The sequence below is a fragment of the Anomaloglossus baeobatrachus genome, chromosome 4 (genome assembly GCF_048569485.1).
Source record: "Anomaloglossus baeobatrachus isolate aAnoBae1 chromosome 4, aAnoBae1.hap1, whole genome shotgun sequence".
Taxonomy (NCBI): Eukaryota; Metazoa; Chordata; class Amphibia; order Anura; family Aromobatidae; genus Anomaloglossus; species Anomaloglossus baeobatrachus.
The window spans coordinates 33394551-33409990 of record NC_134356.1 but is presented as its reverse complement, the minus strand read 5'-3'; the positions used below and the strand labels follow the sequence as shown (position 1 = coordinate 33409990).

Sequence of the window (15440 nt, the reverse complement as noted above, 5' to 3'; positions counted from 1 at the left end):
CTTTTTCAATTTTTTGGGATTTGGGGCTGTGTGGGGGCTTTTTTTTTTGCGTGCAGGTAGATGACCCATGATGGACATAGTATGACATGGGTCAAATGCCCCCAGACCCCCCCCCCCCTTCCAAATCACTCAAACAATGTGTATACGCAGGTTTCTGTATATCACCGCTTCAGTTTAGTAGTTTGAGCAATTGCTAAGCATCTCAGGACCTCTACCTATCAATGGCTGGTTTTGGCACTCACCTGAGATTGCTCATAAGATGCGGCTGGTTACATTTACAGGGGACCTGAGTTTATACGTGTGCCCAATGCTTAGATGTTAAAGGGACCCTGTCACCACTTTTTTGCCCTATAAGCTGCGGCCACCACCACCGGGGTCTTATATACAGCATTCTAATATGCTGCATATAAGAGCCCAGGCTGGGGGTATAACAAACACTTTAGAATACTTACCTAACATTCGCGCGGTGGGCCTTATGGGCGTCTCTGGTGTTGGCGCTGCCTCTTTTGGCCATCTTTGTTCCCATTCTTCTCTAGCCGCGGTGCAGGACGGGTCTGACGTCATCCACACTCGCCGGCATTCAGGCCCTGACCAGGGCAGATCAAAGTATTGTAGTGCACCTGCGCAGGAGCGGCGAGTGTGTATGATGTAGACGCGTCATGCACCCAGGAAAGAGGACGGAGCTGGGCCCGAAAGAAGGAGGAGGACGGAGCTGGGCCCGAAAGAAGGAGGAGGACGGAGCTGGGCCCGAAAGAAGGAGGAGGACGGAGCTGGGCCCGAAAGAAGGAGGAGGACGGAGCTGGGCCCGAAAGAAGGAGGAGGACGGAGCTGGGCCCGAAAGAAGGAGGAGGACGGAGCTGGGCCCGAAAGAAGGAGGAGGACGGAGCTGGGCCCGAAAGAAGGAGGAGGACGGAGCTGGGCCCGAAAGAAGGAGGAGGACGGAGCTGGGCCCGAAAGAAGGAGGAGGACGGAGCTGGGCCCGAAAGAAGGAGGAGGACGGAGCTGGGCCCGAAAGAAGGAGGAGGACGGAGCTGGGCCCGAAAGAAGGAGGAGGACGGAGCTGGGCCCGAAAGAAGGAGGAGGACGGAGCTGGGCCCGAAAGAAGGAGGAGGACGGAGCTGGGCCCGAAAGAAGGAGGAGGACGGAGCTGGGCCCGAAAGAAGAAGGAGGACGGAGCTGGGCCCGAAAGAAGAAGGAGGACGGAGCTGGGCCCGAAAGAAGAAGGAGGAAGGAGCTGGCCGAAAGGGGAGGCGCCGGCACCGGAGACGCCCATTAGGCCCACAGCGCGACTGTTAGGTGAGTATTATAAAGTGTTTATGTTATACCCCTGGCCTGGGCTCTTATATACAGCATGTTAGAATGCTGTATATAAGGGCCCGGTGGTGGTGGCCGCAGCTTATAGGCCGAAAAAGTGGTGACAGGTTCCTTTTAAAAGAGGAAGAGAAAAGACACAAGAAATGGTGCAATACCCAACTGATACAGTTATTTATTAAAATACTTCAGTCATTGTCCCATATTTACAGAGCTGTTCTCACTTAGTGAGAGTATCGCCCGCCTCAATACCAGGCGGCTGCCATCACAGGCACAGCCACTTCACCACGTAGACGTTCTTCTTGCCGACCTTGATGAGGGACAGTCCGTTGCGGAGGATGTGCTGGCCGAGCACAAGGACCTCGTCTGGGTTGGTGACTCTCGTGTGGTTGAAGGTAACTCCTCCGCTGCTCAGTATGTCAAAGCTGAAGGGTAAAGGAGATTTAGTGAAGGAGGATCATCATCCGCCTGGAATTGGCACTTGGCAGCCTAACTCCATATCAACCAGCCCAGTGGTCAGATTCCATTCTTGTGACCGTCACCACCAACAGGGGGCACAAATGGTCATTTTGACTTGTAAAGATTGCAAAACCTACCCCCGGACACCTTCTGGCACGGCGGACACTTTCAGGCAGGCGTCCAGTGCCCTAGTACCAGGCTCCAGCATTAATTCAGCAAATGGGGCTCCCTGGAAAATTTCCTGCAACTCTTGGTCAGACATGGCCGCCAGAGCGTCAATGCTGCTGTGATACAGCGCCTGCGTGCACCTAGTGGAGAAAGGTGGTATTACAGCCATGCAATGGTGGAAATAGTCTGCCTAGGGATGCTCATCACTAGTTACTAGTACTGAGCACCCGAGCATGGTAGTGCCCACTCATCACTAGTTACTAGTACTGAGCACCCGAGCATGGTAGTGCCCGCTCATCACTAGTTACGAGTACTGAGCACCTGAGCATGGTAGTGCCCGCTCATCACTAGTTACAAGTACTGAGCACCCGAGCATGGTAGTGCCCGCTCATCACTAGTTACAAGTACTGAGCACCCGAGCATGGTAGTGCCCGCTCATCACTAGTTACGAGTACTGAGCACCCGAGCATGGTAGTGCCCGCTCATCACTAGTTACGATTACTGAGCACCTGAGCATGGTAGTGCCCGCTCATCACTAGTTACGAGTACAGATCACCCGAGCATGGTAGTGCCCGCTCATCACTAGTTATGAGTACCGAGCACCTGAGCATGGTAGTGCCCGCTCATCACTAGTTATGAGTACCGAGCACCTGAGCATGGTAGTGCCCGCTCATCACTAGTTACGAGTACTGAGCACCCGAGCATGGTAGTGCTCACCCATCACTATTTACGATACAAAGCTTCAAGGATCGGGCTGACACCTCACCTCTTGGCTGACTCCAGTCCTTCTTTGCCGTGGACGAGCTTCGTCACCTCTGCTGCCAGTCTCTTCTGGGGAATCCGTTTCTCGGGCTCCTTGGCGTGTTGTTCCATGATGTGCCCAATTTCCGGGAGGGGGAGGAAAGTGAAAAGTTTTAGGAACCTGAAAAAGAGCAAATCCATATGAATACCACCATATAAATACACAGGGGGATCCATCGCTGACGTGCGGGGACTGTGACTGACTATCCAAGTCTGTAGTGTATATCTGTATACTAAGGCTCCGTTCACACCTATGTGCGTCCAGCTGAGGTTTCATCTGAGATGTTGCCTTTCTCCGATCATTCATATACTCATACTGAAGCAGAACATTCTCCAAAAACTGGTTTGTAATCTACATTTAACACAATGCGATGACACTGTCTACACATACTTTCCAGGGCACCTGCATGGTCGGCAGATATCACGGAGGGATGTGCAAAGATGTCATTAGCACCACTCATCTCCTGACGCAGAAGTGAACAATCCCTCTAAGTGTTCTCATGTCAGATAACCGATTATAAATAAAGCTTTTCCACACATCACCTCTCCACGTTGCCATCCGGCTGCCGTACAAAGTATTGGTAAAACTCAAACGGCGACGTCCGCTCTCTGTTCAGCCACACGGCGTTTCCGGCAGACTTCCCCAGCTTATCCCCGGTGGTGCTCGTGATGAGCGGCAACAGAATCCCGAACACGTCTTCTCCTGTGGTCCTGTGTACAAGTAAAGCATGAGGGTCAAAGTACGATCCTGACCACCCCCTTCCCCATTGATAATGGTCCAAATCTATCTTTTCAAGGGAAGGTGTCGTAAAAAAAAAAAAAAAAAAATCTTTTTACAATAACTGAAAAAAAATCTAAAGTGTTAATGTTGTTTTTAAATAAAATTATTTGTTTTTAATTGAGAAAAATATAAAAAAAAATTAAAAATTTGCTATTTTCCACTCTTAAACACTAGGGGGAGCAGCCGCTGAAATCCTGCTGTAGCTACTGTAGAACTAGCTCACATTACAGCTGCAGTAAAGTGGGTAGAATCTGCTCCTGTGTGTGAGGTCACCTCCCCTCCCAATCTGGGTGTTTCCAACAGGATAACAGAGAATGAAGTTTAGGATCACAGTGCGGAGAATTTTTGTTGGTGGCCGCAAACTGATCCTAATATGTCTAATGTGTCACTAAAACCAGCTGCACAGTGCTCCACTGTCTCCCTATGCCTCACTGTATCTAATGCCCCCACATACTGTGCTACTGGCCAGAATTGGATGTGACCCAATTTGCAGCGATACAGGTAGAGCCCCTCGGTGCCAGCACCTCTGCATGTAATCGTGCCCGGACATCAGATTGCCCAATTGGTCGGTGCTCCGGTAATCCCACTTTATCCCCATCCCATGTCCCCCATTTGCAGGGGTACAGGTAGAGCCCCTCGGCGTCCGCACCTCTGTATAAAGTCGTGCCCGGACAGGAGGTTGCCCAGTTGGTTGGTGCCCGGTAATCCCACCTTATCCCCCATTTGCAGGGGTACAGGTACAGCCAGCTCCTCAGCGCCCGCACCTCTGTATGAAGTTGTGCCCGGACATCAGGTTGCCCAGTTGGTCGGTGCCCCGGCAATCCCACCTTATCCTCATCCCATGTCCCCCATTTGCAGGGGTACAGGTAGAGCCCCCCGATGCCCGCACCTCTGGATGAAGTCGTGCCCGGACATCAGGTTGCCCAGTTGGTCGGTGCCCCGGTAATCCCACCTCTTCCCGCCCCATGTCCCCCATTTGCAGGGGTACAGGTAGAGCCCCCGGCGCCCGCACATCTGGATAAAGTCGTGCCCGGACATCAGGTTGCCCAGTTGGTCGGTGCCCCGGTAACACCACCTCTTCCCGCCCCATGTCCCCCATTTGCTGGGGTACAGGTAGAGCCCCCCGGTGCCCGCACCTCTGGATGAAGTCGTGCCCGGACATCAGGTTGCCCAGTTGGTCGGTGCCCCGGTAACACCACCTCTTCCCGCCCCGTGTCTCCCTTTTTGCAGGGGTACAGGTAGAACCCCCCGATGCCCGCACCTCTGGATGAAGTCGTGCCCGGACATCAGGTTGCCCAGTTGGTCGGTGCCCCCCAGCTGGATCTTGCAGCCCTCCCGCTGGTGCAGGTAGTAGAAGTCGTAGGCCTGGAACACCTGGTAGCTGAACTCGGCCAGGCTCATGCCCTCGGGGGAGCGCAGCCGGCTCTGCACACTGTGCCGGCTCAGCAGGGTGCCCATCCGGAAGTGTCTGCCCACCGAGCCCAGGAACTCCACGGCCGAGCGCTGCCGGTACCAGGCCGCGTTGTCCAGCACCGTCACCCGCCCGCCGGCCCCGCCGTGGTTGGAGAAGATGCGGTGCAGGGAGTCCCGGATCCCCCTCACGTTCTCCGCCACCCGCTCCGGGCTCAGCGCCTCCCGCTCCTGCTGCCGCCCGCTGGGGTCCCCGATCAGAGCTGTGGCCCCTCCGACCACAGCGATGACGTGGTGCCCGGCGCGGTGGAAGTGCAGGAGCCCGAGCACGGCCAGCAGGTTCCCCACATGCAGCGAGTCCGCCGTGGGGTCAAAGCCGCAGTACACGGTCTGGGGGCCGGAGGACAGGAGCTCCTGGAGCTGCAGCTTCGCGGTCTCAGCCGGGAACACATCCTTAAAGAGGCCGCGACGTGTCCCGGACACTAACGGATCAGTCAGACTGGCCAGACCGCGAACACGAGGCCGGGAAAGACCGCGGAGCGACCGAAGAGCGTGTCCAATGGGCGCCGCCATCTTGTCCGAGCGCTGTGGCTGATGGGAAACGAGTCAGCTGACTGATAGGGCAGAGTTATGATCAGTTTGTTAGTTGCCTGTAGCAACCAATCATTTCGGAGCTTTTATCTTTCAAGCGCACTAAAAATGAAAGCTACACTGTGATTGGTTACTCAGCTTTCATCTTTTAAGAACACAAAATCTACTCTGATTGGTTACTGAGCTTTCATTGTTTTCAAGCTTGCTGTGATTGGTTACTCAGCTTTAAGCTTTTAAGAGCACTATAAAAGCTGCGCTGTGATTGGTTTCTCAACTTTCACTCTTTTGTTAATCATGCTATGAAAGATGTACTGTGATTGGTTACTCAGCTTTCATCTTTTAAGAACTCTATAAAAGCTGCTCTGTGATTGGTTACTCAATACTCAGCTTTCATTTGTTAGGAGCATTATAAAAGCTGTGCTGTGATTGGCTACTCAGCTTTCATCTTTTAAGAGCTCTATAAAAGCTGCACATTGATTGGTTACTCAATAGTCAGGTTTCATTTGTTAGGAGCACTATAAAAGCTGTGCTGTGATTGGCTGCTTAGCTTTCATCTGTTAGGAGCAGTATAAAAGCTGCGCTGTGATTGGTTACTCAGCTTTCATCTGTTAGGAGCACTATAAAAGCTGCTCTGTGATTGGTTACTCAGCTTTCATCTGTTAGGAGCACTATAAAAGCTGCTCTGTGATTGGTTACTCAGCTTTCATCTGTTAGGAGCACTATAAAAGCTGTGCTGTGATTGGTTCCTCGGTTTTCATTTGTTAGCAGCACTTTAAAAGCTGCTCTGTGATAAGTTGCTGTGGCAAACAAGGACAAATCTATAAATTAAAGGAACAGTAACATAAAAAAATCCCAGCAAAAATAAATCTTGTCTTCCTCGTCCTGTCGTGGTCCCTGAAGTCTGGACCCAGAGGCAAAAATACATATTATCAAGAAAGGACATTGATTATAACATGTTATTCAATTTGGAATATTAAATAACGTCTTCAATAGGATTTCCCTCATTTAGGGGCTGTGGGGAGGTGCACGAGGAGACCCCACATGGCCGCGTCTTCCAGTGTCCTGGGGCGCCTCCTGCTGGAGCCATTCAGGATCTCCTGCACCCACACCTTCAGCTCGGGGCAGCCCCTGATCTCACCAGTGACACATTCATCGAGCAAGACTGGTCCCAGCACATTCTGTTACCTCTCCATTCACATACAGCAGAGCCATCGCTGGACACCGCAAGAGCCTCCGGGGAAACTAATGTTTTCCCCCAATTTTTGGAAAACCAATCACACACCTCAAGTTATCTAGAAAATTATTATTAAATTCTAGTTAATGAGATTTCCAGACGTTAGGGACATCCTGTGTATATTTCCTTATTTTTTCTCTTTTTTGTACCTCACCCTCCTCCCAAACCGCTCACATAAACAATGCCATATAACTGTGGCCACTATGAGGCGCTCACTACATTTACATTTATGCAGCTCCCATTGAGAGTAATAACAGTGATTTACTGTAAATCTGCTCCCCTCCTCCCCCTCCTGTACAATGTCCGATAACACCTCTTTATACTACAGTAGATAACACAGGATCTAGCATTCACAATAGATGGTGTCACAGCTCACCTCCTCGTCTCCCTCCTGTACAATGTCCGATAACACCTCTTTATACAGTAGATAGCACTGGATCTAGCATTCAGAATAGGTGATGTCACAGATCACCTCCTCCCCCTCCTGTACAATGTCTGATAACACCTCTATATACAGTAGATAACACAGGATCTAGCATTCACAATAGGTGGTGTCACAGCTCACCTCCTCGTCCTCCTCATGAACAATGAGTGATAACACCTCTTTATACAGTAGATAGCACTGGATCTAGCATTCAGAATAGGTGATGTCACAGATCACCTGCTCCCCCTCCTGTACAATGACTGATAACACCTCAATATACAGTAGATAACACAGGATCCACCATTCACAATAGGTGGTGTCACAGCTCACCTCCTCCCCTCATGTACAATGTCTGATAACACCTCTATATACAGTAGATAACACAGGATCTAGCATTCACAATAGGTGATGTCACAGCACACCTCCTTCTCCTCCTCCTCTACAATGTCTGATAACACCTCTATATACAGTAGATAAGACAGGATCTAGGATTCACAATAGGTGATAGCACAGCTCACCTCCCCCCTCTTTTACAATGTCTGATAACACCTCTATATACAGTAGATAACACAGGATCTAGCATTCACAATATGTGATGTAACAGCTCACCTCCTCCCCCTCCTGTACAATGTCTGATAACACCTCCATATACAGTAGATAACACAGGATCTAGCATTCACAATAGGTGATGTCACAGCTCACCTCCTCCCCCTCCTGTACAATGTCTGATAACACCTCTATATACAGTAGATAACACAGGAGCTAGCATTCACAATAGGTGATGTCACAGCTCACCTCCTCCTGTACAATGACTGATAACACCTCAATATACAGTAGATAATACAGGATCCACCATTCACAATAGGTGATATTACAGCTCACCTCCTCCTCCTGTACAATTTCTGATAACACCTCTATATACAGTAGATAACACAGGATCTAGCATTCACAATAGATGGTGTCACAGCTCACCTCCTCATGAACAATGAGTGATAACACCTCTTTATACAGTAGATAACACTGGATCTAGCATTCAGAATAGGTGATGTCACAGATCACCTCCTCCCCCTCCTGTACAATGACTGATGACACCTCAATATACAGTATATAACACAGGATCCACCATTCACAATAGGTGATATCACAGCTCACCTCCTCCTCCTATACAATGACTAATAACACCTCTAAATACAATAGATAACACAGGAGTCAACATTTACAATAGGTGATGTCACAGCTTACCTCCTCCTACACAGTGACTGATAACACCTTTATAAACAGCAGATTACACAGGATCCACCATTCACAATAGGAGGTATCACAGCTCACTTTCTACTCCTGTTGTACAATGACTGATAACACCTCTATATACAATATATAACCCAGGATCCATCATTCCCAATAGGTGATGTCACAGCTCACCTCCTCCTCCTGTACAATTACTGATAACACCTCTATATATGGTAGATAATAGAGGATCCATCACTCATCAGCTCACCCCGTCCTCCTCTTGTACAATTACTGATAACACCTCTATATACAATAGATAACACAGGATCCACCATTCACAATAGGTGATGTCACAGCTCACCTCCTCCTCCTTTTGTCCAGATTAGTGTCAGATAACTCTTCTATACTAAAATAGGGTCTGACTCATTGTGTTGCTGCCAATGTCCATGTGAAGAATAGGAAGTACAGTCTAATATTAGGTCTAGAATTCATTAATAGACACCATTATGGCGTCAGGTCCCAGCATCGCTCCGTGCACCATTATATCACTCTGTCCAGTACTTTTTTGTCTGAGTGATGGACACCATGGTGGCCCCCGGTATAAGGTATTGGGGTCCATCCGTTTCCCTTATTTGATGGATCCTACAATGGAACGAAAAACCTGCAAAGCCTAATGGGGTCATCATGCCAAAATAGGTGCAGAAAGATGTGCACAGGTGCTACGTGTGTGTGGGGGTACCACCGTTTATGAGGACAGGGGTCCTGAGTGCCCCCTCTGTATGGAGCACTGGATACACTGGGGGTGATTGACACCAAGGTTCCAGGCTGGATCTCTCCTGTTACATTGTAGCACAGGAATGTGGCAGAGGTGATAGCCACATAGTGGCCACATGAATTTGGGCCCTCCCTGCCCAGCCCTGCAGCCTCTGCCATTGGAGGCTGATAAGTGTGTGGTGCACCACATCCTCTTCCTGTCTCTTATCACATGAGGACAATCCTCCCTCCTCACTTTCTCCCTCTCATCCAGGGGTAACATGTCAGCCACCCCGCTCAGGTCTCCCACCCTGCAGAGCCAAAGGATGAAGAAAGATGAGTCCTTCCTGGGCAAACTGGGGGGCACACTGGTGAGGAAGAAGAAAGCCAGAGAAGGTGAGAAGTGGGGGGGGGGGGGTTACACTAATAAATCAGTGTAGGATTGGGACGCAGGAGGGAACGGGTTAAGTGATTCAAGTCTCAAAGAGTAAAGGGGGCAACTGTGTCAGGCAGGAAAGGGTAAAAGGGCTGGGGGGATTTATGGAGTGGGCTACAGGGACACAAGGTATTGGGATAAAGCTGGAAGGGGTTAATGGGATGGGATCGTGAGGGATAAGACTGGAAGGGGTTAAAGGGACTGACTAGTGTGGAATAAGACAGGAATGGGCTAAAGGGATTGGGTAGTGAGGGATAAGACTAGAAGGGGTTAAAGGGATGGAATAGTGAGGGATAAGACTAGAAGGGGTTAAAGGGATGGAGTAGTGAGGGATAAGACTAGAAGGGGTTAAAGGGATGGGGTAGTGAGGGATAATACTAGAAGGGGTTTAAGGGATGGGGTAGTGAGGGATAAGACTAGAAGGGGTTAAAGGGATGGAGTAGTGAGGGATAAGACTAGAAGGGGTTAAAGGGATTGGGTAGTGAGGGATAAGACTAGAAGGGGTTAAAGGGATGGAGTAGTGAGGGATAAGACTAGAAGGGGTTAAAGGGATGGAGTAGTGAGGGATAAGACTAGAAGGGGTTAAAGGGATGGAGTAGTGAGGGATAAGACTAGAAGGGGGTAAAGACATGGAGTAGTGAGGGATAATAATAGAAAGGGTTAAAGGGATGGAGTAGTGAGGGATAAGACTAGAAGGGGGTAAAGACATGGAGTAGTGAGGGATAATAATAGAAAGGGTTAAAGGGTTAAACATAGTGAGGTATAAGACTGGAAGGAGTTAAAGGGACCGACTAGTAAGGGATAAGACAGCAAAGGGTTAAAGGGATGGGGTAGTGAGGAATAAGACTAGAAGGGGTTAAAGGATCGGGGTAATGAGGGACAGGTATTAGTTAAAGGAACCAGACGGGAATGTGTTAAAGGGGCCTACAAGTGTTGGGTAGGAGAGGAATGGGTTAAAGGAACCAGAAAGGATTCTGTCAAAGGGGGCCGAGTAGAGGGGGGCTGGAGAGGATTGGGTTAAATTAAATCAATAGTAAGTCAGGACAGGATAGAGTTAAAGGGACTAACTAGTGCAGGACTGGACAGGAATAGGTTAACAGGGCTGACCACTGTATTGTCTGAGAGGAATGGGTTAAAGGGACCGACAGTGAGGGACCGGAAAGGGTTAAATGGTTTGATCAGTGAAAAAGGGACTGGACTGGTCCCAGTCAGTCCCTTTAACCCATTCCTAACCTGCCATCCACTAAATCGTTCCTTTTAACCCATTCCAGTGCCCACTTTTTTTGCCCAATTGTCCTAAACCATAACATAAAATAAAGAAGTATTGTAAATGCATTTTTATCCCGGCTTAACCCATTTCTTTCCAGACTTAAACTTGTTAGCCTCTTTAACCCATTCCTGTCCGGTCCCTGGTGCAGGGTGAGCCAGAAATGAGTCGTGTTGGGGCAGATGGTAATGGGTTAATGGACTGAGTAACGGTTTAAGGGTGGACTGTATTGATTTTCACTCATTTTGGGCAGTTAGGATAGAGTTAATCGCACTCGCTGCTTATCTGGTATCAATCTGAATCCGGAGACCAGTCTGATCTGACAGCGATGAAGGAGAGGAAAGTTCATTGACGTTTTGGTACTCCCAGCACTGGGAGTGCCAACGATGCCCAAAACACAACATTTTGGGGGCTTACAAATTGTCTAATGAGCTTTATATACCCTGCGCTCATTCATATACAGATATTACTATTGCAGCATGGAAAGCAGAGCAGCACTGCGCCGTGCCCAAGGGTAATCAGCCCCTTATGTAATATGTGGGTGGGGTCTCTGCCAGTCGGTTAAACCCACTGGTGGGAAATGTTGGGACTTAATTTGAAGACCATTTGCTCCCTGTTGAGATAAGCAGTGTCAGATGTACCTGGCAGCCACTTATCCATCACCTGTCTCCAAATTTAAGCTGCAAACGATATGGGGAGAGGTGCACTTTATCTAAAGGGTTAACTTTATACAGATCTGAGCTGTAGTTTTCATGACACACTGCTCCAAATCCCCAGCTCTCACTTACACAGACATAGAATGAAGTGATACCATTCTGGCTACCTGCAGTCACCACTAGAGGGAGCTCACTGCATATGTGTAGACTGGTAAAATTGGTTCCCTTTAAACGTCCCAATCACCTGGATTTTCGTATATAAGGTAAAGCCAGTGCTATACTGGCACTATCAGGCTGATTCTATACATACCTGTAGTTGTCACCTCGGATGTTTAGGTTTTGAAGCCCAAGAAAGTAAAGTTTACAAAATCATCAGCTTGTTGAGTGACAGCAGCTATAGATTGTGAGAGCTGCCTGGATATTTTGATTATATATATATATATATATATATATATATATATATATATATATATATATATAAATAAATATTGTAATTTTTTTAATTATCATCTTTTATATATCTCCTAATATATATATATACATATATATATATATATATATATACTATCTTTTGTTTATTATATATTTAAACATATTTATGTTATTTATGTTATTTTATATATATATATATATATATATATATATATATATATTACTAATATATACTGTATATTAGAAACATATATAACAAAGTAATACTTCAAAATAATGAATATATATTAATTATTTTGAAGTATTACTTTGTTATATATGTTTCTAATATACAGTATATATTAGTAAAATATATATATATATATATATATATATGTATGTATATATAAAATAACATAAATATATTTAAATATATAATAAACAAAAGATAATAGTAAATAAATATATATATATATATATATATATATATATATATTAGGAGATATATAAAAGATAATAATTAAAAAAAATTACAATATTTATTTTTATATATATATATATATATATATATATATATATATATATATAGAGTCAAACAATGTAGAAAACATGCAGCCAGCTCACCATAAAGGAGTGCCTCTTGATGCAATAGTTGGTGTTCATCACCTTATGTTCTGCAGGGATCCTCTACATTATATATATATATATATATATAGATATAGATATATATATATATATAGATATATATATGTATATATATATATATATATGTGTATATATATATATATATATATATATATATATATACATATACGTACGTATGTATGTAGGTAGATAGATAAAAAAAATAATATATGTATAGTTTTATTTACGTTAACTAGGTACTTGGTATCATTACCCCCCGGTAAGTCAGATCAATTATCAAAATATAAAATGAGTAAAACCAAACTACATTAGTGTGGCCTCTGCAGGCGCCGTAGCCTATGGTATCGGTCCAGGTTGCTGGTAGCTGGTTTTTGTAGTCCCCCTGTATGATGGTGTGGTGTGTGTTGTGTAGTGACACTGAGATGCCATTTTAACCTTCACAGTGTTTGTATGTAGGCGGCACTTGTGCTCGGTGTGAGGAATGTGCGTCCTGGGGGCAGGGAGGAGAAAACCTATAAATTGCTCTGATCTGAACATTTAGGCCTCGTGTATGCCTCCATATTGCATAATAATGAGCCCATAGACTGCTAAGAGACTCACTTTTTACCTCACAAATTTTAAAGGGGTTGATCACTTTTATCTGTTTTTCAACAAATGTGTTGTGAACGTGATTTTGTGTCAGTTACTAATAGATAAGTATTACAGGTTCTCCTCCGTTCTCTTGTTATGGCGTCTTTCCTCACAGACTGCATACAAAATGGCCGCTGGCTGAGGAGTATCTGACCAGACCGGCCCCTCAGCCTCCTCCAATGGAAAAACTTTGCACATGGGGGAAAGACCCCATGCAGACTGGTACAACTAGTAATTGTTTTTCATGGTACCAGACAAGGGTTAAATTAAAATGCCAATTTCCCCCCGAATTCAGCCATATTCACATGACGAGCCGCTATCTGCAGGAAGCAGTATGGACACGATATTTGCCTTGTCACTTCTGTTGGGGTCAGGCTATATAAATACTGGAGAATTCTTCCCATACGGTCAGATCGGGCAGAATCATCTCCAGAAAGAAAAGTAAGACTTTTTCTTCTGTTTTAATATAATTTTTCTTAGAAGAAATGGAATACAACAGCTTTAAGGAAGCAGCACAGAGGATTTCAGAAGAGGGCGGCGGTGTGTCATGTCTCCTCATAGGAGGTTAATGGCCGCCATTGCTGCATGTAATGAGGACAGTTGTATGTGGAGGGAAAAGGGGGGGTGATTGTGTTTTAGGTGGGGGGGGGTGTTACAGATTTCTAGCAGCACAGAGTATTTCAGGAGAAGAGTGTTAATCTTGAAGCATTAAAATATCCATTATGATGGAAAGGGGAAGGACGGAGGGGCAACATATGGGTATTAAGAGGTTAAAGGAGGCAGGTGGGAGCAGATCGATAGTGGAAGAAGCGTTCTCAGCAGTACAGAGTATTTAAGCGGAAGCCAATATATATGTATGTATATAAAATCAGAGTGCCCTCTGCTGTTCCTCAGATGCATCGCAGGTAACGGAAGAAGCGCGTAATATTATTATTAATATTTTTTGTAAGACGCCCCGGTTGGGTCACTTATTTCCATCACATGTGAGTCACATTGTGTTTCAGAAACCTCAGGGCGTGGGGCTCAGTTTTGTGGTCGATTAATTTTACTCAGAAATTTCAACAAACGTACTGAACGTTGGCACACTCAGACACATTAATACACCGCCGTCTTTATTGTCTGGTGCAGGCTATTGTTCTCTGTTATCTGCCACTTGAGTCTGCCTCTAATTTTTGTTGCTCTATGGGTTTTTCTCCCCACAGACATTTATCATGTTATCGCTCCCACAACACAACCAGCACCAACTCTTCTTACACTGGCAGGATATCTATCTATCTATCCCTCTATCCCTCTATCTATCTATCCCTCTATCTATCTATCTATCCCTCTATCTATCTATCTATCCCTCTATCTATCTATCTATCTATCTATCCCTCTATCTATCTATCTATCTATCTATCTATCTATCTATCTATCTATCTATCTATCCCTCTATCTATCTATCTATCCCTCTATCTATCTATCTATCTATCCCTCTATCTATCTATCTATCCCTCTATCTATCTATCTATCTATCTATCTATCTATCTATCTATCTATCTATCTATCTATCTATCTATCCCTCTATCTATCTATCTATCTATCTATCTATCCCTCTATCTATCTATCTATCTATCTATCTATCTATCTATCTATCTATCCCTCTATCTATCTATCTATCTATCTATCCCTCTATCTATCTATCTATCTATCTATCTATCTATCTATATCTATCTATCTATCCCTCTATCTATCTATCTATATCTATCTATCTATCTATCTATCTATCCCTATATCTATCTATCTATCTATCTATCTATCTATTTATCTATCTATCTATCTATCCCTCTATCTATCTATCCCTCTATCTATCTATCCCTCTATCTATCTATCTATCTATCCCTCTATCTATCTATCTATCCCTCTATCTATCTATCTATCCCTCTATCTATCTATCTATCTATCTATCTATCTATCTATCTATCTATCTATCTATCTATCTATCTATCTATCCCTCTATCTATCTATCTATCTATCTATCTATCTATCTATCTATCTATTTATCTATCTATCTATCTATCTATCCCTCTATCTATCTATCCCTCTATCTATCTATCCCTCTATCTATCTATCCCTCTATCTATCTATCTATCTATCCCTCTATCTATCTATCTATCCCTCTATCTATCTATCTATCCCTCTATCTATCTATCTATCTATCTATCTATCTATCTATCTATCTATCTATCTATCT

The 15440-nt window shown here is 45.4% G+C and overlaps 2 protein-coding genes across 3 annotated transcripts in view; one reads left to right on the top strand and one right to left on the bottom strand.

The window, feature by feature from the left end:
• Positions 1–1461: 1461 nt before the first annotated feature.
• On the bottom strand, positions 1462–5535 carry YARS2 (tyrosyl-tRNA synthetase 2). Its single transcript, XM_075342150.1, has 5 exons — positions 4782–5535; positions 3283–3450; positions 2705–2860; positions 1908–2078; positions 1462–1736 (listed from the first exon to the last, which is right to left on the bottom strand). Exons 1-5 carry the CDS (start codon positions 5501–5503, stop codon positions 1577–1579), a joined length of 1377 nt encoding a protein of 458 aa, XP_075198265.1. The 5' UTR covers positions 5504–5535; the 3' UTR covers positions 1462–1576.
• Positions 5536–9387: 3852 nt separating this feature from the next.
• The window catches only part of PARVB (parvin beta), a 78150-nt gene continuing 72097 nt past the window's right edge, over positions 9388–15440 (top strand). The window contains exon 1 of one of the 2 annotated variants that reach the window (XM_075344218.1): positions 9388–9558. In XM_075344218.1, coding sequence (XP_075200333.1) covers positions 9444–9558 — 115 coding nt within the window. In that variant the 5' untranslated portion in view covers positions 9388–9443. Of the gene's footprint in view, positions 9559–13605; positions 13649–15440 lie in introns of those variants that run through there. The other variant, XM_075344221.1, reaches the window with a different exon arrangement.

Excerpts from the sequence above, each read along its gene's own strand:
- YARS2 (XM_075342150.1), bottom strand. The coding sequence starts at position 5,503 with ATGGCGGCGCCCATTGGACACGCTCTTCGGTCGCTCCGCGGTCTTTCC. Across the intron at positions 3,451-4,781 it reads GGGCACGACTTCATCCAGAG|GACCACAGGAGAAGACGTGT; the intron begins GTGCGGGCATCG and ends ACTTGTACACAG. Across the intron at positions 2,079-2,704 it reads GGACTGGAGTCAGCCAAGAG|GTGCACGCAGGCGCTGTATC; the intron begins GTGAGGTGTCAG and ends TTTCTCCACTAG.